This window comes from Larimichthys crocea, chromosome XIII, assembly GCF_000972845.2.
Source record: "Larimichthys crocea isolate SSNF chromosome XIII, L_crocea_2.0, whole genome shotgun sequence".
In the NCBI taxonomy this organism is placed as follows: domain Eukaryota; kingdom Metazoa; phylum Chordata; class Actinopteri; family Sciaenidae; genus Larimichthys; species Larimichthys crocea.
Genome location: NC_040023.1, coordinates 41,530,962 through 41,558,350, shown reverse-complemented (window position 1 = coordinate 41,558,350; position 27,389 = coordinate 41,530,962). Strand labels below are relative to the sequence as shown.

At 44.2% G+C, this 27,389-nt stretch overlaps 1 protein-coding gene across 3 annotated transcripts; it reads right to left on the bottom strand.

The window, feature by feature from the left end:
* Nucleotides 1-844: 844 nt before the first annotated feature.
* On the bottom strand, nt 845-24,413 carry LOC104921402 (adhesion G protein-coupled receptor B1). 3 transcript variants are annotated; one of them, XM_027287418.1, is made up of 32 exons: nt 23,871-24,413; nt 19,795-20,697; nt 18,719-18,868; nt 18,522-18,620; nt 18,192-18,356; nt 17,578-17,742; nt 16,258-16,422; nt 15,970-16,134; nt 15,763-15,864; nt 15,550-15,656; nt 15,217-15,411; nt 14,979-15,047; nt 13,736-13,844; nt 13,121-13,264; nt 12,965-13,034; nt 12,678-12,780; nt 12,221-12,264; nt 10,100-10,226; nt 6,640-6,743; nt 6,415-6,517; nt 6,119-6,269; nt 5,931-6,000; nt 5,749-5,815; nt 5,558-5,643; nt 5,188-5,359; nt 4,953-5,048; nt 4,797-4,833; nt 3,981-4,603; nt 3,827-3,862; nt 3,599-3,703; nt 3,312-3,362; nt 845-3,071 (listed from the first exon to the last, which is right to left on the bottom strand). In XM_027287418.1, the coding sequence occupies exons 2-32, from the start codon at nt 20,495-20,497 to the stop codon at nt 2,874-2,876; spliced, it is 4,581 nt and encodes a 1,526-aa protein (XP_027143219.1). In that variant the 5' UTR covers nt 20,498-20,697; nt 23,871-24,413; the 3' UTR covers nt 845-2,873. The 3 variants fall into 3 exon arrangements, with proteins under 3 accessions (XP_027143219.1, XP_019119710.1, XP_027143218.1); XM_019264165.2 differs by having other exon boundaries at nt 4,797-4,836; nt 23,871-24,410; XM_027287417.1 differs by having other exon boundaries at nt 4,797-4,836; nt 18,192-18,353; nt 23,871-24,410.
* Between the last annotated feature and the right edge of the window lie 2,976 nt (nt 24,414-27,389).

Genomic DNA, 27,389 nt, shown 5'->3' with positions numbered 1-27,389 from the left:
CATTCATGATGGTGTAATGACAGGCAAAGTCCGATTCATGATGGTCTAAAGATAGGCAATGACATGAGCGTGAAGTATCATGTTGATACAAAGCCAAGAAATGAATAAAACAAGTTTTAACTGTTGGTCCTGCCACGGAAGGAGATGGCTGACAGGTAAGTTGTCTTGTGTAACGATAGCCAGTTGGTAGCTGTGCTGTAAGTAGGTTAGTAAGCTTTCCTCCCCAGGGCCCAAGGAGAGAGCACCCTGGTTTTTACCCCTAGTGTGTCTCCACCCCAGTCCTAGGCGCTCACAGGTCCAAGCTAGTGAGTGGGCTGGTGCAAGGCTGAAGCGAAAGTCACCTGCAGGTCATGCTGGTTAATGTCAAGTTGTCATGACAAAGACACTTCTCAGCTATGTGGTTTTGCTTAATGTCAAGTTGTCATGACAAAGATGTTTACTGACTAAGTGCTCTTGGTTAATGTCAAGTTGTCATGACAAAGACATGGTCAGCCTATGTCATCTTGGTAAATGTCAAGTTGTCATAACAAAGACACCCCAAACAATGTCAAGTTGACAGTAAAAGATGACATAAGAAACCGCATGACACTTAATGACAGCAGTCATTGACATTCATTAATGTTCATGACAAGTGTCATGTCATAGTTATGACAATGTCATGTCAGTCTTATGAACACCCCTTCAAATAAAGTGTTACCCTGATTTGCTTTGTTCTGGCTTTAGACACTGCTGTCAGAGAACTTGCCAGTTTGAATCTTTTGCGTGTTTGCAGTTGTTCTGCATTGCAGGATGTAAGAGAATATGAGATTTAAAGTTGCATTAGAAATTGAGGAGCACACCATTCTTCATGTAATATAGATGTGTTTTTATTAGAAATAAGTCACATTCATTTTGTGCTGTGAAAACTGTACATTTACAGGAGGTTAAACAGAACATAAAAAACAAAGTTGAGACAAGAAAATACAAATGGGTATTTCAATACAAGTAACTCGAGGTATGAATCGGGCTGAGGGTAGGACAGAGGAATTGGAGGGGACAGGGGAATTGGCTGGTAGCACATACTATTGAGTTACTGACAAGGTTATCAAAAACACTGTTACAGAAGACATGAGGTTCAATTACCCATCGCTTCACAGCAGAGAGTAATAACAAATATCCCGAAGCACAGTTTAGAGATATTCATAGGCCATCATTCATTCTATATAATGTTTGCTTTATAGAAGTACAATTATCTACCTGTCACAGAGAGCTCCAAAATATGGAGTCTTGTGCTAACAAATCTCTAGTGAATAAATTCCTTGAATTACTAATACAGATTTCTCATACAATGTTCTCATAAAGCATCTATTTGCTCTGTAAATATGAGGAAGATGGTATAAAAGTTTTGAAACATTGGTAAGAAAAAATTCTGCCTAAATCATAATATCAGTCTTGCTTGAGCATCAAGCACCCATCATATTGCACTATTTCACACTGATGGCTGAAAACACAAATGTGTTGAAGTCTTGAGGACCTGACGCTGAAGTGGAAGTCATATCAGCGCCAGGAGCCTCTGCTCGGTCCAAGAGTCCTGCAAGGCTGAGAAACAAAAGGGCGATGATGAAAGGTCTCGCTGACCCCTCGAATCCACATGTACGACATGGAAGAGCCTGCATCTTGTGCCAGCTGAAAGAGGAGGTGGGGGTTGGTATCCCCCCACCTCCAACCTCCTCACATTTCCACCCAGCATTTTCCCAGTGCACTGCTCTTCCTGTGTGAGAGTCTGTGTTTATCCCGGTGCTGGTGTTTTGGTATCAAAGCTGAATGCTGGAGAAACCAGGACATAACTTTATAACTAACCAACACCTCCATCACCACTCAGTGTGTTTGTCCCGTTGCAGTCCACATGGGCTCACAACACATTACAGATGCATTGAATCTTTTTCTTTTTTTGGAGCCAATGTTTTAGGTCACAGTTGGAAAAAAACAATAAAACTTGTGCCTGACAGTCATGAGGGGGGTGAAAAATTAAAATATAGGATATAAAATCAATAATGACAATAACAATGATAATCAAACACTGAAAATAATCATCAGAATAATAATAACCATGGTGATAACAAGAGTAAGGAGCTCTATCAGCATGATTAAGCCTGCTCTTTAGTAGATGAATTCTCAGCACAGAGAATCTCATAGAGTCTTATTTTAGGCTTTTTGAAGCAGTTCCAGGCGTGAAGCGGAGCAAACAAACACAAACAGAAAAAAGAAGAACTAAAATAACCCACGGCACAAAAACAAAACGTGTGTGCCCATCTACCAAAGTGCAGAGTGTTGGACTCCAAGCATGAAACTGGTCCCTTATGCTCTCTTGCCTTGTTCTATTTTGGAAGGTAACTCGGCCGGAAGAGGAGCAGCCAAGAGTTCCGGTTGTTCCTCCCAAGAAGCAGGGAGGATACACCGTATTAGATTATTTTAATTTTCTCCAAAGTTAAGTGAAGGAAAAAACAAGCACAGACATGTCGACCACATCTTCTGAACCCAGGCTGAAGGGTCCAGGGAACTTCTAGTGAAGCGTTAATGGAACCATAGCCAGTCCTGGTCCATGGAAACCACTGATCGCTCCACCAACCCTTTGACCTTTAGAGCACTCTGACACGAGATGCTTTAAGTCCACACAGAGAAGCTACATTAAACATCCCATCACCACCATCTCCACTCCTCCACCTTCTCTCCCTTTCTTCCTGCTCTGGCTGAGGGTTTGAAGACATTGATTCTGGGACCAACTTTCTCACTTTCTTGGTTTCCATTACCCTATCCATACAGGATACCATTCCCAAACCAAAAAAGGTGACTAAGGTGAAATCAGGTGGCTTTGCTAGCCCCCTTCATCCCCCTCAGACCTCCGTCTGCAGGTCGATGATGTCCTGCCCCACCAGAGGGATGGTGGTGCCGGCCTTCTCCCACTCCACAGAGTGCAGCTCCAGAGGTGAGGCGGCGAGGGGCTCCAGGTCTTTGCGAACCCATGCAGGGGGTGACTGTGGTATTCCCCGGACTCCCTCCCACGGCCTCTCCAGAGGACCTTGCTGTTTGTCCTGTTGAGGTACAAAGAGGAGACACTTTAGAACTGGTGTCAACCATCAGCCCTGAGCAATTCCTGATTTAATCAAAAATGAAATGGGCCTTGTTACATCAGAGGTGATTTTCTAATAATGAAAGTCATATTGTCATTTGAGGACATTATTCCTCTGTGAGGCAAGTGTAATATTTGATAATGTGTGTCTCATATACAGGCAGTCAATTTAAAGACAGTGAGGTTGTATATAAACACTCACACTGTGGTTCGTTTTGTCACTTCCTCCTGAAGACACACTCCATCTCACAGACTGTAAGAAGGAAGGAAGAAAATACATCCTTATTCAAATGACCTCAAGGTAATGACAACCATAGTTCAATACACAGATGACTGGTTGTTTTAAAGGGTCATTTTTACATCGAAGAATCTTTTTTAACATTAGAATGGCCTCATTAGGTTTCCCGTTTGACTCTTTATCTGGTCTGCATTTCCAGAAAGTTAATGTCTATGGAAATGGATGATGAGCATAATGTGATTATGTGTTACCTTGCTGTCAGAGGCAGGCGACTCTCTGTCTTTCTCAGCATGATGTAGCTTCCTGTTTAGGTCCTGGAACATGTTCTGGTGGCGTTTCTTTGTGTGCATGATTTTCTAGAGAAGACAAAACATAAAAACATTTTAGTCTCAAAATGAATTCTTTCTGCGATACATTTTACATTTTGTTGCAAGTAATTTTTATTTTTTTTCGAAAGACAGCAACCAAAGAATATTTACCTCAAAGTCCAACTCAGCATAACGGGATTTCTGTCTCTGCAAAGAAAAAGATGAACAAAAAATTGGTTTAGTTTCACATACATAGATGTTAGAGGCACAAGAATGCATAAAATAACTATTTTGCAAGAGCTCACACTACTCCATATCCTCTTACCTCCAAGGAGCTCATTGACAGCGTGGAAATTGTCTCACTCTTGGACATCATGGAGTTCATGGACTCGAAGGTGTTCTCCAGGCTGCTGTGGGTGATGTGAGACTCGCTGGACATGTTGTGGATGTTCTGGATAGGCGAGTCTCTCTCTGAGTACGACACGCTGACCTGGTCTGGGGGGATTGACTTCATCCCGAAGGCAGCCTGGGGCTCTGCAAAGGGCCCGCCGAGGTGCATCAGTCTGGCCTGTGGCAGCTGTTCAACGCTGATGTTGTATTTTGTTGGGTCATCTTTGGGCTTGGATCTCAGGGTGGAGGTCGTGTTGGGCATGAGGACGTAACCGCTGCCGTCGGACATGCTGCCCTCAGCTTGAGCCCGAGCGAGATCGGCATCCAACTGCTTGAAGAGCTCCCCCTCGCAGACATACACGGGTTTCCCGCAGGTTGGGTCCACTCCTCCAGCCAGACGGCTCTTCTCTCTCTTCAGGGTGAGGGTGTGGCTGGAGTATTCGGGAACTGCTTGCATGTGGCTCTTACTGGGGTTGGATGGCAGGGTGTGGAAGTTGGAGCCCATGGGGAGAGGCATATGAGGAGGAGGCATCTTCTCTTCTGAGGAGCTCTTCATTCCTTTTAAGAAAAATGGTCAGATGAGAGTTAACAAATATAAAGCACCATGCCATGTCTGGAAATTGGCTTCAATAAATATGTTGTCTTTTTATGTGTGATCGGATGTTTTAAGTGCAAGGCTGGCAGAAATGTAAAATGCAAATGGAAAAATGGTTAAGAGTGAGAGGAAAAAGTTGATGTAAAAGGGCCTTACCTTGTCTGCTCGAATCTCCATCTTTTTCGTTATCAGACTGCTGATAAAAGAAGAAGAAAATGTTCTATCAGTGCTTAATGTATGCACATATTCATTTAGGTGCAGAATGCAAGAGGCACTCAAGACATTAAAAAGGCAATAAGCCAAGAAATTTACCATAAGCTGGGTGTGGCCATTGTGATGGGAACTGCCAGAGTCTCCATTGCCGTCGTCCTTGCGGTCGACCACTCTGCACTTTACAGCTTCTTGAACCTAATGGGTGGAGGGAAAAATTCATGAAAATTGCATTCAAACCACAGCTCATGTAACCTGATAAAACATAAAGACATCCAACAAAAAAAACAACTTTTATTTAAATTCTTTATCTCATCTAAATGTTTTTTCCCCGTACCTCTCTACGCAGGATGCAGTGAACCATGACAATGATGAAACCCTCCAGAGAGTCGAAGACGGCGAAGAGGATCTGGAAGAGGGCGGAGCGGCGGTCGGTGATGGCCAGGACAGCAGACATCCAAGTAAGGGCCAAGAGGGGCAGAACCACGCAGGAGCTCCACAGAGATGCCCTGCAGGGTGAGAAAAAACAACAGATTAGACACAAGAGGCACACGCAGGCTGCAACAGACTTCTGTTTCTCTCTGGTCACTCCTGTTGTTTGATTGTGAGGCTTGATATCAAAGCACATCATCAATATACCTGTAATGGCACTGATGAGAGCGATAAGCGCAATACTCTGGTGTAAGGTGAAGATCAATAAGACCTACCCGGCTCTCTCCTTCAGCTTCACATCGGTGATGCCGTCCTTGGATACCAGCTTGTTGAAGACCAGAATACCAATGACCATATTCACCTGTTTGCAAGAGAAAAAAACATGGATGAGAGAGGGTAATAATGGGGAATGATTTTATAAAACAGACATCGTATTATGATGGGCTGGAAAAGGCAGAATATGTACCAAAACGACAGCTGCAGCAGGGCCAACAAAGGAGTAGAGCAGTCCGCCCTCGAGAGACAGCCAGCAGCTAGAAAAGAGAAGGAGGAAGAATATTAATGCTTGAGCTAAGATGAAGAGCTTTGCAGAATAAATTCAGAGAAAAGAAGAAAGCCCAAAAAATGGCAGGCTGAGACTGGACTTACTAGTTGACAGTGCCATATCCTTTAGCTTTTGTGAAACCCACAGCCACAGCCACAACCAGAGCAGGAAGGCCTGAAAAATATGCATAGGGTGGAGGGAAAGTTAGAACCTGAAAAGGTTTGAAAGGCTTTAAATAAAGTGATGCAACCGAGGTGGGGGAAGAGAGAGGTATAAAGACAGGTGTTCTTACCCCAGCCTAAGCATAAGAAGCGCTTGCGGATGATGCGGTTGCGCAGACGACCAGTGACAGCCATGTAGGACTGCCAAGCTTCTGTCAGCACCCAGCAGAAAGAGGAGAGGAAAAAGAAGTGCAGGAGAGCAGCAACGAGAGTGCACACCACCTATGGGAGCCCAGAAGGAAAGGAAGATAGAAAGGAAAAGATGAGAAATCTGTGTCAGTGGCATTGCTACTTCCAAAATCCCCAAAGCAGTGCATTTCAGAGAGGTTTAAGAGAGAGGCTGAGATTGGCTAGAAGAGGGCTTTACCTTGTTGCGAGCCTGAGTTTGTCCAACGAGAATGAGGGCATTGGAGCATATAATGGAGAGGCAGAAGTTGATGAGGATAACGGAGCGCTCAGAGCGTATGTACCTGGAGTTTTAAAAACAGAGAAGTATAGAGTTTAGGGATGAGTAGATAGAGGAAAGAAATCAGAACACACAGCGTAATGTTTGAGGCTGGTGTGGCAGGACTTCGCTCGTAGGGCTACTTACTTCCACACGGAGACGTAGATGATGATGAGGAGCAGCAGGGTGAGAGAGGAGACCCCACAGCCAACGATGAGAGTCACGGACGGGAGCAGTGCCTTGTCCATGATCTACAGAAAGGAGACAGCAGCAAACATGCCTGTTAGAGCTGATTATGAACACACACACATTCATGCAGAGGGAAAACCAGCACAGAGGTCCACACACACACACATATTCACGCGCGAGTGAAGCCTCTGGGTGTGCGCTATCTGAAATAGCAGACAGCTCCCTGTAGGCAAACAGTTGAATGGCACAATCAGGCCACGGCTGAGGCAAGGTGACCCCAAGGTGAACATGTCAGAAAGATGGAGCGGCAAACTAAACAAATGGTCAGGGTCACTGCATTTCTCCATTGAGCTTTTGAGTCAGCAAATGAGGCGAGGAGGAAACTGCACATATATCTCTCTCAACTAAGAAAGTAGGGGGGGGTTCTTCAATTCCCAGGGGCAGTTCAGGGGGGGTTGCTGTGTTCACTCATCAGTTTTGAGCTGCTCCAGCAACCTTCTAATCATTGACAGCTTGTCTTTTTCTCTCCCCTTTAGCTGTGTTTGAGCATTTTCTCGCTATGTTGGTGTTTTTGTGCCAACCAGCAGCTCCTTGCCCATCCCTGCAGGAGTGAACAGGTGGACCATTATCACCTGTGCATTAATCTGCCACCACCTGCCCTTCTGATCTCTGACAGCAGTTTAGCGCCTGCCACTGCCAGCGGCGGTGACCGTCCCATGTTTCAAACAGTTCTGGCACTGAACCTCTGGTGGAAGAAACAGAGGAGGGATTGTCTTCCCTGCTGCTCATTCACCTGGAGGGCCGACGGGTCACTGCTGCACACACAAATCTCAACTCCTTGTGATTTCACAAAGCCCTCGCTGCCTAGTTAACACACTGACTAAACCTCTACCAGCTAATTGTGTGCTTTTTCTAATCTTTGTCTGTATCACACCTACTCTGGCTTTAATAAGGTTTTGAGTTCATCTAACACCTCCGATCAAGTTGTCATCACCGCGAAGCGTGTGAGCTGGATAAAAATTGCTTCTGTGGAGAAGCCCTCACTGACAAATGGTGTGATTATACTTTTGATAATGTGTTAAGGAAGGAAAATAGCGAGAAGGGGCTAAGTGGCTCCAAAAGGTGAGTGAGAAAATGTCCTGAAATATAATAAATCAGCAGGTATCAAATTAGCACGGATAGAGGAGAAAGAAATAGACACCACTTTGGCCTTCATTTGATTTATGATGGCCATAAATTCTTACATTGCAAGTGTATGTGAAGCATGGCTTCTAATACGTTCGCCATTGTTGATAGTGTATCAGAATTTTAACAATACAATACTGAGCCTTGAAGTATTGTTCCTCTCCGTCTCAATATATGCTCCACATAGACTTTTCTGATATCAAAGCACAGCTGGTGAAGTCCGGCCTACGGCAGCCAAAGACTAATTTAGTGTGGCAAATTTGTTTCAAAATCTATCCAACTACATCAGAAGTGCCTGGAAACAGATGGCAGATAGCAGAAAGCAGAGTGGTGAGCTGTCTTTTTGCTCCAGCCTTTACCGAATCTGGGCAAAGGAAAAAAAAAAATAACAAGGGCGATACAGTATGTTCTGTTCCCTCCTTACTTCCCAATCGCTATATCTGGGTTGACGCTTGCACCATGGGCCTTTGAGTGAAATCCAGACAGCCGGTTTGACCTAAATATGAAGCATGTCTTCTGCCTGTCCTTGACCGAATCACATGTACTCATTTTGATTAAATCTGAGGCAGGTAAAGGCAGAAGAATATGCAGAGAAACCTTTAACCTATACACTTTTTCTGACATTCTTTTAAAATTGATTACCCCAGCGGTCAAGGGCATCTGCTGTACTAAGTATGTGAGCTGTTCCCGGTGGACCATCATGTCTCCAACACACATGATGCTAATGGGCTCCTGAAATCAGACTATATCGAATGAGAGCTAACACACTGCAGTATCTGGCTGTTTTCCTTATTCCTCTCTCTCTCTCCCTCTGCCTCTCGCTGGTGTTCTTCATACGGCTCACAGGAAGACGTTATTGAAAATGTCCACGGCACACATCAAAGGATGGATGGAGAAGCGGGAGGGGGGGGTAGAAAGAGAGGAGCAACCATCAATGCATGACCAGACGTCTGTCTCTCATTGGTCCACCTCTCTGGCATTTTCAGACTCGCTGCTGTGGCCAAAGAGGAAGGAGGAAGATGAGGAAGAAGAGAGAAGGTGGGGGGGGCGGATGTAATCGAGAATTCAGAGATATTGGCAGACGGAATGATTGCCGCAGCTGCCTTTTTACTGTTGCGGGAGGTTGAAAGGAGGATGGAGGGGGGCGAAAACAACAACAGGTTGGGGGGGCAGACGAGTCTGGAGGGGGATTTACAGCAGAAAAACACTGCAGTGCAAATTCACGAGGCGCTCTGCTGCTGACACAAGAAATAAGTAAATTAACTAAATGCACAGATTCCCTCAAACTAACAGAAATCTGTTGATTGCTCTTTGTGTGCAGCAGCAGTCAGAGGCACAGCAGAGACGGACAGACAGTTTCCTCTGTCCTGGGGGGGTGGGGGGTGTTCAGAGGAGGGAGGGGAGGAGGGAGGAAGGGTGTGTGTGTGTGTTTTTTTTTTCTTCAGCATCTCAGTTATCAAAAATCACACAGGCCGAGGGTGCGCTGCAGAAGCCGTTGCCACGGCAACTGGAGAGGAGAGGAGAGGAGAGGAGAGCGAGCATCTTTAAAGGCAACACAGTCAACGGGGGGGGAAGATTACACATTGTCTTTGCGCATAAAAACACAGCGATGCGTAATGTGAGATTTCTTGAATTAAAGTTATTCTGAACTAAATCTGTCCACTCATCCTAACATGCGTTATTCCAAGAAAAAAATAAAAAAGAATCACGCATAATTTGGAATTAAACGCAAATATAGATTACACAATCACCCAAAAGTCATTTAGAGTGACTGAATTAATAACGTGATCATATGTTTTTTGTTGTTGTTGTTTTTACCATGCAAGCAACTACAGGAGATGTTCCTCACAGCAAATGTTGATTTTGTCAATTAATGCAGCTGATTAGAAGCAAATGAGCATCAAATTAGCAGCGTGCAAACTCGACGCGCCAATGAATGTTTTCATTTTTAAAATGCAGTCTCTGCACGTCAACATGTTGCTCGCCAATTTACCCCTCAACAACAGTAATGATGATAAAAACACAGCTCGGCTGTGATTCTCCGATCAGCGGTACCTGCGCGGAGACAAAGAGGTGCTGGCAAGCAGCGCCACAGAAAACCGCTTCGAAAACAACAAGTACAACGATCACACCGCACCGCACCGCATTCATTCACACACGTACACAGCACGAAAGATTTAAGACGAATGGTGGACAAAAACAAGGACACGCTGAGAGGAGACAGAAGACTTACCGAGTCGAAGTTGACGCGCGCTAAAATGGCGAATGTGGAGAGGCTGTCACACACGCATTTGGTCCTGAATGAATGAACGGGGACCGCTCTGCAGCTCCGAGCAGACCAAGACCCAAGCAGAGAGGAACTGCACAAGGAAGGAGAGGGGAAAGGCAACGACGGGTTAGGAGAGGAGAGATCTGACAAATCTCTCATGTGAATCTCTCTTAATGACATTGTTTCCTCATATATATATGATGGAATAACCTAATATGGAAAATGCACACACATTTTACACATTTACATTTTTTTCACTTTTGAGTTTTCCAGTGTGAGGAAGTCTTACATCTTAATGATGGTTTGTGATCTATGCCATGATTAATGATGATAGGCTTGCATAAATCCCATTATTAGCATAATATGTATCATATCTTGTTATGGCCAATAAGCCTCAGTAGACACAAGATTATTGGCAACACTTGCCCAGTGCACAAGGGACAAAGGACATCATGTTCCTTCTTTTGGAAGAGGATGAATGTGAAGACAATTTGAATTTTGATTATGTCTCCATAATGAGGAACACTACACTCTTTACACAATCTAAAACAAAGTGAAAGTGTTTTCTCTGACTAAATATGTTCAATATCTGTCCCATTTATCCTCACTTACAGCATGCCAAGCCCAATCAGACAAAAGTGGATAAATGACATCACAAAAACAGAGAGTAAAATCAATAATCAGTGCTTCATTGAGGCCAATTCAAATAAGGCACACTTATTGTCTAATGGCAAATCACTGAATCTACACTACTTTGCTTAGATCTGATCCTGAGACACTTGCCAAATAAATCTAAGATCTTTGTGTGTGAGCACAGAGGAGGTTAAGGCAATGAGCAGCACCCTCGGGCTCTGACTGACTGGTGAATACAGAGGAGCATCACAGCCAGCAGGTCCAGCCTGGTACAGTGTCATGGGCGTTTGGCCGCAAGGCAAAATCATCATGGCAGTTAACTGGAATGGCATCTAAGCAAGCTTGGCTGCACAGTTTAATGTGCGCTACATTGGAGTCGTCGTATCATGCAGATGGGTTAAATGTAGTGCAAAGTATGCCAAAAAACATGTGTGGCCTTGTAAATTGTCTTTTTTGTTTGCATCCATCCAGGATAGTTCATTGGTGGTGGAGCTAATGTTGTATTTCCTGTGATCAGACACATGCAGCTCTGTAAACATGTTTTGACCCCATCGGCCAGAGCTTCCTCCTCTCTCCATATCCTCCTATTAATCACATCCGCTGCCAAAAACAAATCTAATTTGACTAGAGGCACATCGCCCGCCCTACAAAATCATAAGAGTTAATTACATTTTCTCCTTCCATTCATTTTTGCTTTTGCTTATGGTTGTTATGGCTTATGTAAAAAGGTGTGTGGGGTGCGGGTGCATTTTCATTTCTTATCTGTCCTCCACAAGTATACAAATCTATCTAAATGCAAATGGTCCACCTGTGTATTCTTCAGGAGGGCAGAGTGGGCCTTGGGCAGATTGATCCAGGATGGGCCACCAGGAGCTTTTTTTTTATAAGTCATTCAAATGCATCCAAGCATCTTTAAAAGCTCCCACACACCATAGCCATTAACCCCGGCAGTCACATATGAACATGACTTAGAGGCGGGGGAGGGAGGGAGAGCTGCCACTGTCTTTAGATTGACACTCTGTGGTGTGACCTATAGGGAAGTCACAATGAATTTACTCACTGATGTATGTAATGAGGTTTGCCTGTGTATTTTTCCCTCCTCGGCATGTGGTTCATTGAAAGTGATGCAGGAGACTGTTAGATTGAAGTGAAGTGTCACTTAGCTAGAACCACTGAGGATCACTGAGATTGTCATTTCTTAATTCTGTGTGCAGTAAGCATGTCAGACAGCTGAGTGAGGTCTGGTGTTTCTGGCAAGGAGACATTTGGTGAGTGTAGGTCTGGAGGGGTCGAATGTTCATTTGCAATGACAAATGCATGACTGAAAGGACCTCGGCTACAAACGAGGGGATAAACAACACCAAGTGGCAGATCAGCTGACAAGGCCACCCAGGACATAAAATAGATGTCAGTGCATGCTTAAGAAGAAAAACAACTGTGGTCAACACTTACGAATCACTCTCGTCCCATGACAGGCACGTCTCATTCATGGTGCCCTGCAAAAGAGAGGCAGATGGAGAAGTCAGTGTGAGGAGTCTCTGCAGAAAAGGGAAACGTGTAGGTTGGGACAGCCTACTATAAACGTGTGAGATGCAACAGCTTGCTGTCAGCCACCTGCCCACATTTCATGCCACCCTCCTCCGTAACGCACACATGCAACTAAAATCAGCTTCATATCAGCTGCACAGGCTAATTACTGCGCATGAGTTTCATTATTTTTAATTGACCGCTTGGTTGGGGCTGTGATCTTTGCCAGGTTTCAACTGACACAAGTAAAAGTAAAAGTCACAGTGTCACTGCAAATGTCAACAAAATGTCAGGCTCTGTGTACCGCAGTGAGCAAACACCCAGAGGGGGGCTGATATTTTTCTTAGGGCTCCATTAGATTGGCTAACCATTTGGGACTTACATTGTGAAGGTGAGGGAACTCGATCTCAACGGGGGATGACAGGAGAGTCGGGGTGGGCTTGACGATCACTGTCACCACCTTAGAGTTGAGTAGGGTGGTGTTACTGTGAATAAAACAGAATTACACAGTCAGTGTTATCTGTATGGTTTAATGAGAAGTATCTGCAAGGCTGTACAATAAAAATCTAAGTGGAAATGAGAATATAGATGTAGGGGCGCCATCTTGTGTCGATAAAATATATTTCATGGAAGGCCAGTTATAGTATAGATGCAGAGAGATTTTATTACCTCTGGAAGGACATAATAGAAGCAAGGTTTCTGTAGAGGACAATGCCAGTCACAAACGCATCGTTTCCATCTGGAAAGAAAATGTCTGCTTAGACTCACATTCATATTCATGGTGCACATTGGTTGATTGAGAACATTATGTCTGTGTCATCTTACCAGCCTGCTCAATGGACAGAGCATCACGAGACACTGAGATCTTCTCCTCAGAGGTCCTGACCCAGTCCAGCATGCCTCTCCAGCCTTTCACAGGTAAGGTGAAGTTGGAGCTTGTAGTTGTCGGGCGCTTGTGGATGCTCAGAACTGAGAAGGACAAAGATTGAAAGACTTAGAGGTCATCGACTGCCACAGAGTGTTATTTTTTATGCTGTGTTGGTTGAAGAATCGTCTCATGCCAAGGACATTTTGGCTTCATGCGTCATGTGTGTTTGACCGTAATCATTACACACTACATCCAGTGAGAATGTCACCTTCACTAAGCCATAACAGTCACAGTGTGACTTCACAGAGTGAATCAGATTATGAAGTTTACACTGATTCTTACAGTATTTGATAAGTTTGTGTAAGAGTCATATATGTGTTATGCAAAATTTACTTGCAGAACATCTTGGAGATGTCACATGTAATATGCTGTAGCGGATAACTGATGCATTCTGCTGGACTCAGATGCACAAGCGATATTAAGATTGATGCACCTCTCTGTGCTGGAGAAAGGACAAATCATCCTAACTAGACATGAGCAGAGAGCAGCTGGAAGAGAAAATTAGGGCTCACCTAAATTTTCGGTGACTTCATAAATGTCCTGAAAGCCGCTCATTTGCATACCGATCATGTTTACAAAGTCCTCAACAAGGCGGAGGAACTCCTTGATGTTGGCACCCATCTGTATAAAAGAAAAAGAAGGAAGAGAAAAGGAGGAAGAGTCAGACAGAGGGAACATATAAGAAAGGACATGGGCATATCCATTTCATTATGTGCAATTAATACAATTAGTATAATTGAGCACTTAGGCAAGGCTACTGCTACATGCCCATATCTGGGTTTCCTGTTCTCCTGTCAGTAAACCTTGTACTTATTCTTTCAGAGAGCTCGGCAGTGAAGTATAAAAAAGAAGAAAAAAATACACTTCTTGCTGCTATGCAACCTCAGAACTTCCTTAAGGCCATAAATGGGCAGGCTGTTGATTCATACTCAGTTTTTTTTTTCTGTCCTCTCACTCGGTGGAAGGGAGGGCTGCCTGACTTGCGTGTCTCTGACGCAGAACTGCAGCGATGTGGGCGCAAGGTGTGTGCTTGCATGCAATGTGCTGTCTGTGTTCCCTTACAACTGCTGTCGGTATGTAGGATGGCATAGACTCACAGATTGCAAGGTGGGCGTAGTGATTCTCCCTGATTCAATCTCACTGTTTCTCTCTCTCACTGTCACCTTGAAAGTGTTCACTTTCTCCTGTCGCAGTGGCCTCGGTAATTCACAATACAGTTTCCATTTTGTGAATTAATATGAGTTTACTCCGGCAGGGGTCTAACTTTTACACTTGCTTATCTTGCCCAGGAAACTTGATTGTTTCTGCATTGACGTTGTGCATTCACATGTCATATAAATTGGGCAAAAGGTACATCAACAGGTGGTCAAATGAATCAAATCTCTTGTTAGTCTGGTGTAAGAAAAACTTATGAATGAATCTAAAGGATTAAAGTAGAAATAGATTATAAAATCAAGCTCTAGACATGTAATTTAATGCTTTTAATCTTGTAATTGTCTATTCCGGAATCATTTACCTCCATTCTAATACCCCGTTTGGGTGGGCAAAAGGGCATTTGGGAGTGTTAATCAGTGCAAGTGCACCAGCCACCGCCTCATTTTCACATTTTTCACACTAACTTCTCATACACACCCCAATAACTTGCTACCTGAATTTCTCCTGCATACACTCACCCCATCTCAAGAACGTTCGGCAAACAGCCTTATTTTCTCCCCTGCTCATATTCACTTGTATATACACCCTCTTATCACGTACCAGCTGTGCCTCTTCCCATTTGTCACGATGTTCCTCCTTCAGTAAGTTGCTGATGGTCTGGACGTAGTTCTGGAGATCATTAAAAGGAGGCAGAGGTGTGAGAAAATCCAAAATCCAGCTAAATTGGAAACTATTTCTGGTAAAGAGTCTTACATAGTATTATTTTTCAATATGTACATACTGTATGATGAGAATAAACCAATCCTCTCAGCTGTTAACTAATAAGATTTCGGCTTACCTCCACGTCGGCGTTGCTCAGTCTCAGCCTGGTTCCCTTGTACACTTCAGTGGTGTTCTCCAGAATTTCCATGACGGCCAAGAGGTCACCGCTGTACTTGGCCCCTTCATCGGAGGAGAATCTCAGGCGTGAAATCACCTCAGCAACCCCGTCCACACTCTGCCCCATCTGCGCTTTGGAAATGTAGTCCCTCGACTACAGAAGAGAGGTCGAACAATTAAACTGAATCTTTGACATTCGCTGGTTTGACTTCACTACTGGGAAATTAGCCATATGAGGACACAACAGATGAGGCATTTAGCATTTTAATTAGGGTGTGCTTTCAGGGCTTACCAGCATCTGAATGTTCTCATAGTTCTTGGAGACACACTTGATGTGAGTTGGGTTCTCCCAGGAGGCAAGACCTACAGCATCCAGGGTGCACCGGCGCAGAATCAGACCTGTTAATGAGAGAGAGAGTACATACTTGTAGTTGGCACAAAAGGGGATGATAAACAGCCAAACATGTCCTTGCTGACACTGTACTGTACTAGGGATGCACTGTACCTGAGGCATCAGCAGGGCAGGCAATGGCAGCCATGTCTCCAGCGGGGGTTTTCTTCCACACAACATCTCCAGTGTTCTGTTCAGGGCAGATCTCATGGGGCTCTGTAATATATATTACAAGGATAAATAGAGGAATAAGTCATCTCTTCCCATATTTAATTGTACTTTAGTCTGGCCACCCTTATTCACTGTATTGGAGTCACTAACCAGGGCATCTCTTCTCATTGCAACGTTTCTGCTCTCCCTTTTCACCGGGGCAAGGTTCTCCACCAAAGAAAGGCCCTTCACAGACTCTCTGTCTCTGCTGGATGCCTCCACCGCAAGTCTTGCTGCAGCTGCCCCAAGTGCTCCATGCATGCCAGCGTCCATCAACTAAAGACAGAGAATATTTCACATCATGAACTCTGGACTATGATATGTCTATTTCATTTATCTTGTATTTGCAGGGTGAAGCTTGAATATGTATATGAATATGTTTGTTTTTGTTTTTTTTACCGGGACAGTCTCTCAGGAAACAGTTGGAGGTCTCTTTCCAGCTGCCGTGGCACTCAGAGCCCCCGTAGGATGGCCCATTGCACTCCCTTGTTCTCTGCATGGTGCCGTTTGAGCAAGAAGCAGAGCATGCACTCCAGGCAGACCACTCATTCCAGGATCCGTCCACTAGAGGGAGGCAGGGGAACAGATATTTCAAGAGAGAGTTACATGGTGTACAAGGACAAAACAGACCCTCAAGCCACAGGCATCATGGCATCACTCACTGATGCAATTAACATTTCACATAACCTGCTTTAGTTTAAGTGAAAAAGAAAGTTTGAGTCTGTCCTTCAAGCATGACTTAATGAGCCTCTCAACCTTTAAGATCGACTGTCCTCCAAACTATAATCTAGTTTATGTCATTATGGACATTATGAGTATTGTTTGGAAGTGTGCAGAAGTGTGGAACCATCTTTTTGTCTAGTTGAGAAGCAATGCTACTCTAATGATGACATTTTTAAAGCAGAGAAACATGAGACAGATGGACAGATGATTTGTGTTAGAAATCATCAATATTGCAATTAAATGCTGCCTTTTAAGATGGCATAATAGACTGAATATAGAGCGTAGTTACATTGGTCAAAATAAAAAAATCTATCAAACTAAATCGGCTAGTAGAGATGGCTCAATTTTGTCTTTCAGCTTCGAATGAAATGTGTAATCATCTCTCAATAATGACTTTGCCTAACAGCCCATTCTCCGTTTCAGACATTACCAGTGATTCAGCTCGCAGAGACATCTGCTGATGGCAACATGCAATTGCAACAAGGAAATATGTTTTTGATTGAAGGCAAGTGTGGTAAGGATAATCACCAAACCTGTGTGGAAAAACTAAATGTGCAAACTAACTGTGCAGCTGTGACTACAGAATGAGTTAAAACCTTTCAGCACACAAGTAGGTGGCAGAATAGGAAAGAAAGAGGCTTCTAATATACTGAGTAACCGTGAGCACTGTGTGAGTCACCAACATTTATTGTCCAGCCACTGACTATTGCTCACAGAGGCTTTTATTCTGTGGATGAGTCAGATATGATGTCAAGCTGCCACTGCAGTTGCTGTTTATGATGGTCGAGATACCAATAAGTGGTTTAATTAGCTCTCATACATGAATCAGTTAGATGAAGGGTCAAGGATGGTTGTAAAAGAACAAACTGGCACATAACAAGTACTTGGAACTTTTTGTGATCTGGTTTTACGTGTATCATGTCTCTGCATCACTGTCATCAAATCTAAATAAGCAATTAAAGGATTATTTAAAAAATCTTTAGACTCTGTTCTCACCTGGGCAGACAGCGATGTTGCAGAACTTGGTTTGTCTTGTGGGGCCGCGGCAAGGCTCTCCTCCGTTCTTGGGCAGCTTGCATGTGCGGGTACGGTCACGATAACCCCGGCCGCAGGTGGATGAGCACAGGCTCCAGGGGGTCCACTCATCCCAAGCACCATCCACTGCAAATGGGTGACACAGAGGGATATTTTGATGAAGGGTGTTATAGTTTGTTTTAAATATGTGCTCCTAGTATTTGAATCCACTTCACAATCCACGCACTAGACACTTTTTTGTACACTCTCCACTAGGTGGCACGGTCCTCCACACAATCCTGATTGCTATTGCTATTAGAACTTTACTTCATATTGAATTTCAGCCTCTTTCCCACAATCCAAATCTCAGACTGTGAAAGCTCAAAATGCCTCTCTAACTTGTCTACTTCTTTTTATCTGCCTTTCCTTTGTGGCTGGTGCTGTATAAAAGAAAATCATTACCGGATAATAGCTTTTATCTCTTTGTGCACTTCAAAAAAGACCAAGTGTCCCTAACATTTTCTAGATCACACTCTCTTTTTCTTCCTTCTCCCGTCTGTCAGGCTCAAATTAGAGAGAAGGGAGCGGGCACTTACCGGGGCAGACGGCTGTGTTGTTGCAGGGACGGTTTTCACGCAGGGGTCCGGTGCACTGGGTGGTGAAAGAAGTAGTGGCACAGATGCGGGTACGACTCTGCCAGCCCTCTCCACAGGTGACTGAACATGAACTCCAGGAGGACCACTCATCTGCTTTAACATCTACTGTGAAAAAATATGAATTAGTGGGTCAGCACTCCAGGCTGGAAAAGTTGAGACTTTGTTGCGCTCTGGTTCACCTTTATAGATGTTAAGATGTGTCTTTTAATCTGAAATATCTGCATGTATGAGTGTTTAAAAGATTCATTAACAAGATCTTTCCTATCCCACCTGTTTGAGTTGCAACCACTCCATGGTTAGAATCATCGGCATTGTCTCGTTTCAAACCGACGATGGCTCGCAGACCCTGACTCCTGTTGCGCTCTTTGCCTGAGAGAATTTGAAAATTGCATGATTATTATATTGAATAACAGCCACCTGCAGCTGAGTGCTTCCAAATAAATGACTAAATGACAGGTGGGCTTTACCAATGCAGGGCTGAGGGTTGCATGCCCGCCCTTCTTCAACTGTTCCCTCGCACACGCCGTCCTCTGGCTGGCAGCCTCGGCTGCGCACCTGGACTCCACCACCACATTCCTGGCTGCATACTGACCAGCGTCCCCAACCGGCCCAGCCCTCTGCAGGAAGAGATAATAAGAAGAGAAGTATTGAGCAAAGTGGAACTGATATTGCTGCAAGAAATGTCAGTAATCTAGATAAGGCCAAGTTTGATCAAACTTGATTTCCATCAAGTTGTACAAAAAAAAAACAACAAAAGAAAAGAAAAAGAAAACTGTATAAAAGCATGAGTCAACGAACCCTCTGTAACTTTATATGTAAGGACAGGATGTGAGTAATGTTTGTTTTATGTGCAGAGAATGAGCAAGGACAAGTCTTTGTGAGCAGAACTGAGCACTCCAGCTGACGGATGTTCCATTTTAAAAGGCTGATTGTTTGCTCTTAACCAATTGGTGTGAACCATGGCAAAGCGGTGTGCGAGGCCGACAGCCGCGTTGCTATGACGACCGCAAGAGCTGCACTTCGATTTCCGCTGCCAGCTGACTGTGAGTTCTTTGTGCTCTTTTCTAACCCACCACACAAACACGCCCTCTATCTCTTACCCCCAGTACCCAGACTCCTTGCCATCAGATAAAATGGATAGCTGGTGATGTGTGTGGTTCTGACAGTCTTGCCAATGAGGCATGAAGATGCACTGGTAAATTTCTCTAACACCTTTCATTTACTAATCATTACTTGTGGCGGCAGAGTGCACATCCTCCGTCTGCTCTACAGACATGGATGATTACCCTGAGCAGCTCTTAAGAGACAAACACTGAGTGAGAGCAGGGCTGGAGACCACCTGCAGGGCTGTGGGATCCTGGAGAACATGACCCCCCTTATCAACAGTCAAGTGGATATCATTGCAAAACAACACAACAAACATGGGGGGACACACTGTTTCAAAGACAAGGTGTTTAGCTCAACTTCTTGAGATAACTGTTTTAACTTTCACATTTCACATTTACTCTGCAGATAAATCAAACCAAACACTTTATGAACTTACTGATAATCTCAGCATCACGTCCATTGTCTCTGGGAACAGGGAGGCAGTTCTCAACATAGACGCCACCCCTGTAGCAGCTTCCTGGCTTCCTCTTTGGGGCCTCCCAGCACTGGCAGGGTGTGTTCATGATGCCACAGGGATAATCATGGGTGCTACTGGACAGGCACTTCTCCAGCCACTGGCACAGCATCTGGCAGGCAGGCATACTTGGGTTCCTCTTCCCCACGACCAGAAACTCAGCTTTGAACTCACTGACATCATTCTGCCCCTCCACGATCTCCAGGCCGTTTCTTGGGGCCACCTTGCGGATCTGCAGGAATTGCTTGCTGGATTCCAGGTAGGTGACAGTGGTTGACGCATCACACAGCCTGACCACCTCGTCGAAGCTCTCCATACCCAGGTAGGTGCGAGAGGTCTCGATGAAGGAGTCGAACTGGAAGGTCCTGATCTGGCGGGGCACACAGGTGTCGGTGGGCTTGGTGATTTTCATGTAGACGGTGTAGCGGCGAGGATCAGGGTTCTGCAGGGTCCAGGAGCATGGTGTGGAGGGCAGGGTGGTCGTAGAGGAGAACACACCAAAGAAACGACTCTGTTCCAGGGTGGCACAGGTGGCAGAGGCTGGGCCGGAGGGAGTGCAGGAGGTCAAACCGAAGAAGAGCAGCACGAGGGCCACACAGGGGCCGGTAAGAGCTGACCACGCCATTGGGTCGGCTTAGATAGAGGATGCTGTTGTTCTTGTTTCTGTGATTGCTGGTTTAATCAGGTTGTTTTTGACTTCTTTGTTGCAAGTTACTGCACTTGTTTCAGATCTTTTAACTTCTCAATGAAACCCCTCTGTAGAATTGCTGGATTTGCAGATTTTAGTGCAGCAGACAATCTGTCATGTCTGTATCAGCGAGGGAGCTGCAGAGAAAGAGGGAATAAAAAAAGAAAACATAATCTGTCAGTATGTTCCAACATCTAAATTATCAGAACAAAACCTCAGATATGAGTATGCAGGATAAAAGCTTTCTCCAAATGGAATGCATTTTTTTCCCACATAATATTCATGAGATGCATTTTAATTGGACCCATTGTCAAACAGATTGTATGCATCAGGGATTTGCCTCTGATCAGTATCACAGTGTTTCAGGGCAGATTCAATGATCTAAAATGCCCAGTTCTCTGGGACATAATTGCACTGGCACAGCAATTACAGTCCTTTACAGCAGGCTGGTATCTCCAAGCTCTTGCTCTTTCCACCCACACACTGAACTGAACCATGAATCGTGTGCGTCAGTCTGACGTCCATAGAAGCATTGCCACTGGCAACCACAGACGCTTATTAGTTGCGTTATTTGTGCAATGCACTCTTCACTTCTATTGAGTGGTAAACAAGAGAAATGGTCTGTGTGGGGACTGTGTCCATGTCGTAGTGTGATTACATGCCCTGCTGAGGCAAACATTACTCATGAGTCTTCCCTCCACTACATACCAATGCATAAAGTGAAATGAAATATGCATCTAGAGTGACTAATGCACTCTTACATATTAATGCAAATGCATGCATAGTAATGGAGATACTAAAACCTGCTCAAATTATGCATTTGTATGCTACTCTGCATGCACACAAATGAAGAATCTGCAGGATTTTTTACTTTAATTGTGCCCATGTTGCTCATCTTGCAAACATGCTTTATGCAGTCTTCTCTTTTAGAGACTCTGACCGTTGTCATTGCAACACTAACCCTGCCTGGAGAAAGAGCGAAGAATCAATATCATGGTCTCGTTGCACAACTGGACCACTAGAAATAATGAGATACTTCTTGGAGCACAGACAACATGAGAGAATACTGTTGCTCAGCAACATATTTCACATGTATTCAAGATGATTCTTTTGCCTCTCATGTTTACTACATATTCTATCCCTTTGTTACTGAATATCGTGGTAGAATAATTAACAGACATAATCCACTGTAACTAGACTGCAGAGGTATGATATGGATTAGAACAATGTCTGTATGAAGGAAGTCTAAGGTCTGTATGTGACAGAGGGGTTAATCATAAAGAAGGGGCAGTGCAGAGAGACAGCAGCAAATTGATGCCTATAGCGACGCCGACTTTGAGAAGCACCTGCACTTTTCAGGCGGAGAACTCATAATTACGATCCTCACATCTCTCTTTTCACATCTCTCTGCCTCCCTCCAACCCTCCCTCTCCTTGCTGTGAGCAACACAGCAAAGACCTCTGCTTTGTGTAGGCGGGTGTCTCTCTCCCGCCTCCTAACAACCGGAAGCTCCATGAATGGGCATCTGATGAGGCACACAGTGAAAAGAAAGAAGTCCAGCTGTCGTAGGAGAAATTTTTTTTTTCTACCTGGTCTCTCACTTTTTCCCACCCTGACCTTTTTGTCTCTTTCTCTCAGCCATTTGCTGTCGTCAACAACATTTTTGTAAAGCTGTAGGACTGTTTTATTGTTATGGAAACTATATTTTTGCAGATCAGGGTGAAAAACTGTAAAGAAGTGCAAAATTACCATCAGTGACAGGCTCTCTATTTATGCTGGTGTGTGCAGTTTTGTAGTAGCCACAGATACAGAAAGTTTTTTATATCAGGAAACATAAGAAACAAGACTACATTGTAAAACAATAAGACATGTGCAGACATTTGATGTGATACTGGCTGTAGATAAATGTCTGGAGACATGTCTGTCTTTGCATAACTACCTGAACCAAAGAGCTGTGAGACGCTGAGACAAACTTAATACTATACATATGATGCATGTACAGAGAAGGCTGGTAGATTAGTCTTAAGATTTTCCAGCTGAGCAATTTCTGTCTGATTGCTAAATATTTTTTAAGATGAGTCTTTTTTCCTATTGAATAAGACATATTTTCATTATGTGTGTGCTTGTACGTGTGAGAGAGCCATAGATAGAAAAATATAGACAGGTGATTTCAGTTTCCTGACCTCAATTCTTCTCTTTGCAAGCTGCTCTCTTTTGCTGAAGCAAACTTAATAAAAGCCACTTTTGCAGTCATCACAGGTCTTCCTTTATCCACAAATTGCTCACACCCTTTCTTTTGCTGTGCCGGTGCAGATATTTGCACACGTGCGCAAGAAAATAGACCACTTGGTAGTTTTGTTGCAAATCCATGTGACAGCAAAAACAACAAGCAGCAAAACTCAACGGCATTTCCCTGCATCTCGGGGACAAAGTTGTGTGCGTATGTGTTTGTTCAGATTCAGACAAGTTTTTCATCACTACATGTCAAGCATTTAAAGGAGCTGGTCATTTGTACCTCTATGCTGAAACAAGCAGAACAAATACTATCTAGTCTTTTATCTGATTGCTATGCAAGTTTGGTAAAGCACTGACTCAAGCAGACACTGCCTCATTCAAACATCCTTGTAGTTTTTTAAGACATCATTGCAAAAGCATCCCCATTCAACAACTGATACCTGATGTGAAACTAGATGCAATCTAAGCGATACAAGCACACCAGAAAGTTCTATCGAGCAACCTGTTGCCACGATCTAACTTTCTGCTGCCGATCGCCTAAGCCAGCGGCATCACATAGTATTGTAGTACTACACTAATAGTAACCTACATGCGCGGCAGTACGGGACTGGAACTGTCGAGCAAATCTGAGAGGAAAAATATAGGAACAATCAGTTTTCCTGACAGAGGCTGGAAAATGCAAAAGAGCAATGCAATACATGATCGAACATGTCAGCAGTGCAGGAGCCGTATGAGAGACTTGAGAGACAGTTTCAGAACCACGGACAGCGACAGACCGGAGACAGTTTCAGCACTATGGACAGCGACAGACTGAGACAGTTTCAGAACCACGGACAGCGACAGACTGAGACAGTTTCAGCACCACGGACAGCGACAGACGAGTTCACGCTGTCCAGCCTGCAGAAACAAACTAAGAATCTGCAGGACAACACTCATGTACACTCATATATACAATCATAAACACTATATATCACTCATCCTCACATTGAACACATGGCACCTCATAAAACATTCACACAGCAGACCCGTATTTACAGAAAACACATTTCAAAGTAAAAGCAAAGACTCGACTTACCTTGAAAAAGTTTCTTTGAAGTCTTGTCAGTGGCTCTCTATCCGGTCGCCCAGGCGTTTCGGTGCTGGGCTCGGGGTAGCAGCTGCTGAGTGTGTACTCAAAGTCTGACTCGACTCGAAAGTCTTCAGATCTGCGCTCTGGCCAAAACTTTCGCAGTGTTTGAAGCCGCTGAAAGGATGCGCCAGGTCCAAGCCCGACCCTAGATGGGTCGATCCCAAGTTTCAGTGCAGTCCACTCTCACAAGCAAAGAAAAAATATAGTGACTCTAACCAAACTCCAAAGAGTTTACTACCAACTTAGTTTAGTTGCTATATCCAGACAAACTGGCGTATAGCGAAGTGACAAATTGGTTGTATCGGAGCTCCAGCAGACAGTCCGTAGAACCAAACGTTGTGGTCTCGCTTGTCTTTTCTTTCTAAGCTCCAGGATAAATGTTGGTACTTCTACTCCCGGCTTCGGAGTCTTCTTGCTTGTGGTCTTTGCACTGCAAGTGGGTCCAGTCTCAGTGTAGCTTGTGGCCTGTTCTCGGAGGTATATATCCAACCCCGCCCCCCCTGCTCTAAGTTGGAGTCAGTGCGTGGATGGCGTACTGAAGTGAATGAGACAGCACCAAGACGAGGGGGGAGTGTGCGGGGGAGAAGTGTTTGTGTGTGCGCGCGCGTGTGTGCAAGTGTGACTGTGTCAGCGCCGCACGGAGGAGGGAGGAGGGAAGAATGTGAGGAGAAGGGAGGGGGTCTGTGCAGGGAGACAGAGACAAACGATTATGAACACCAAACTACGCAGATATCAACGCAGAGCCAAAGGTACCGGAAAGAGGATCAACGGAATCGGCGTGCATGAACACCTCTGAGGTTTGATTGTGCGGAAAGCTTCAGTTATGGCAACGTGATGATATATCACTTATGAAACATTATTATAATCTACTCATCTGTAAATTATTAAGCAACAGCAGCTGCTTTTTAAATTTTTAATCTCATTTAAGACAACATTTCGTCTGGATTCAGACTAATCGCCAGTGAGTCATCGAGGGCACAAAAATATTATTCCTTCAGAATTAATTAAAGGGCGATCAAACTTATTAAATGGTCACGTGGAGTGCTTTGTAAACTCAGCCCTGCAGAAGGCTTGACTCTTCCGGCGACTGACATAGTGACAGCATCGCCACATCCAATTAAAAGTGGAGGTGCGGTCTGTGGTGCAGACTGTGCAGTGATGCCTGAGAGGAAACACAACCGGTGAAGAGCCCCCCCCCCCCCGTCTGTCTCTGCATGTCTACCTGTCTCTCCTTCCATAAAAACACACACTCACGTACAAAAACACACACAGACAACACTCACAAACCAAGCGCACACATAACACAGGAATAGGCGTCACCTCTCCATCCCTCCCTGCTTCCTCCTCCTCTCTCTCTCTCTCTCTCTCTCTCTCGCACACACACACACGCACACACACACACACACACACACACACACACACACACACACACACACACACATACACCGTTTCTCTCTCCGGGGATGTGGGCGGATCTGGGTAGTTCTCAAAGTGTGAAAGGGATAACCTGCCGTGGGTGTCTGCCTGTTGGTGTAATGCTGGCTCGGTTTCTCTTCCAGCCAAGCAACAGGAGAGAGAGAGAGAGAGAGATAACAACATGAGTCAGGAAGTGTAAAAGGAGGAATTGATTACGAGTGATCATCTGTCATTGTCTTTCCTCAATGTTACCCCTCGGCTTCCTCATGAAAACAGAGCCTGGTGGGAGTGAGGAGTCATGCTGTGCTGTGTTGTGCTGTGACATGGGAATTTTTAGATCCTACAATTACTGTGTACTTTACAGAGCAACATTACAAGTAATTTCATCCCCCTTTAATTAGTTTGTGGCAGGAACATTTAAAATAATGTATTGTTGTATTGCATTCTCATCCAGAGCAGGGGATAACTTGACCTTATAGCTGTAGGGTTAAGGTGACCTGCTAAGCTCTATTTTCAGCACATGTACTGAATTTAAACACATGACACATATTTAGGTTTCTAAAACTGACTGAGAGCCAACTCCAAAAACCCATGTGCAAGTTCTACTTAATAACATTTACAACAGTTAGGAGAACAGCTGCAGCGAAGCTTGGACTGGAGTCAATAAACAGGCATCACAAGAACAAAGAACAGCATTACATCACACACACACGTGTGTGTGTTCAGCCTTAGAGTAAGATGTGTCACTACAAACTAACTTCCTGTGCTTCACAAAACACAATAACTCATGTCACACATACGTAGAGCTGCTTGTCACGTAACATGATTTGATCCCACACATTTCTGATATCGCCTACTGTAATTTATAACCATTAAATCCCACTTTGTAGAGACGTAGACTACATGTAAGTCATCATAAGGAACACTAATTACAGTCCTTTCCATTTCATTCGAAGGTGATAATATTTGATATTAGTCATAAATACACATCACCCTCTTTGTTTGTCAAGTGGATGTTTCATGCAGCTTGCTGAGTGGCCAGCATCTGTCAGCTAATAAATTACAGCTGAAAAACTTTTACATTTACTCACTTTTAATTTCACAATTCACAATTCATTTTAATGTGTAACATGAGTAATATGTGTAGTGGATCATGCCACCTTTAACATGTATAGCAGGTTTGATCATGTATGTACAATGATCCAAACTAGCAGGCGTCCTCTGAAATCCATCAGCTTCGTCTTATCTCATGTTTCACTCCTCACCCTTTCTGCCGTTTGCTGAGAACTTCTCAGTGGATGTGCCAAATTTATGTCCAACTGTGTAATCAAATGAGCTATTAGATGCCCAGCATGAGAGAATATGAAGAAGTTTGACCCGATATTCAAGAACCTCCCTCCCTCCTTCTGCATTTGTAAGAGGGGGGATGGCGGGACAAGGGACCGGGAAAAACAATAATGAGTTGTGATGATACGCTGATGCTGATTAGAACAAAGTGGGCAAACAGTGGCAAGTCAGTCTGGTGGAAAGTCTCCAGACAGTCTGTGAGAATGAGACAACTGCTTAACTGCCATCGAGCAAGTTCAGCCAACCTCCAATAACTAAAGGAGATTCACTTGCCAGAACTTCAATTGCAGGCGTGTGTGCATGAATGCGGCTAATGTGGGAGTAATTAAAAAAACACACACCACTGGCTAATTAAATAATCCAATTCCAAACAACTGACACAAACAAAGTTTGTAATACGTGCTCATTTGAACCTTAAAACCCTTCTGTTTTGCCGGAGCTCATTTAAGAGGGAGGCGTGGGCAGTGGCCAGCACAGTTACATAAACACATGTCCATATATGTGAGTGTGAGGAGAAAAAAAATGAAGTTTAGAGGAATCACCACTCCGCCTCTGCACCTCATCGCCTCCACACTCTTTTCCACAGGAGTCAGGACAGCCCTCTGCACAGGTATTTTGAAGGATGAAGCACTCATGTGCCCAGAAAAAGGTATTAGTTTTATGTTTAAGGTGAGGCAAATCCCTGCATGTAACTGAATCACA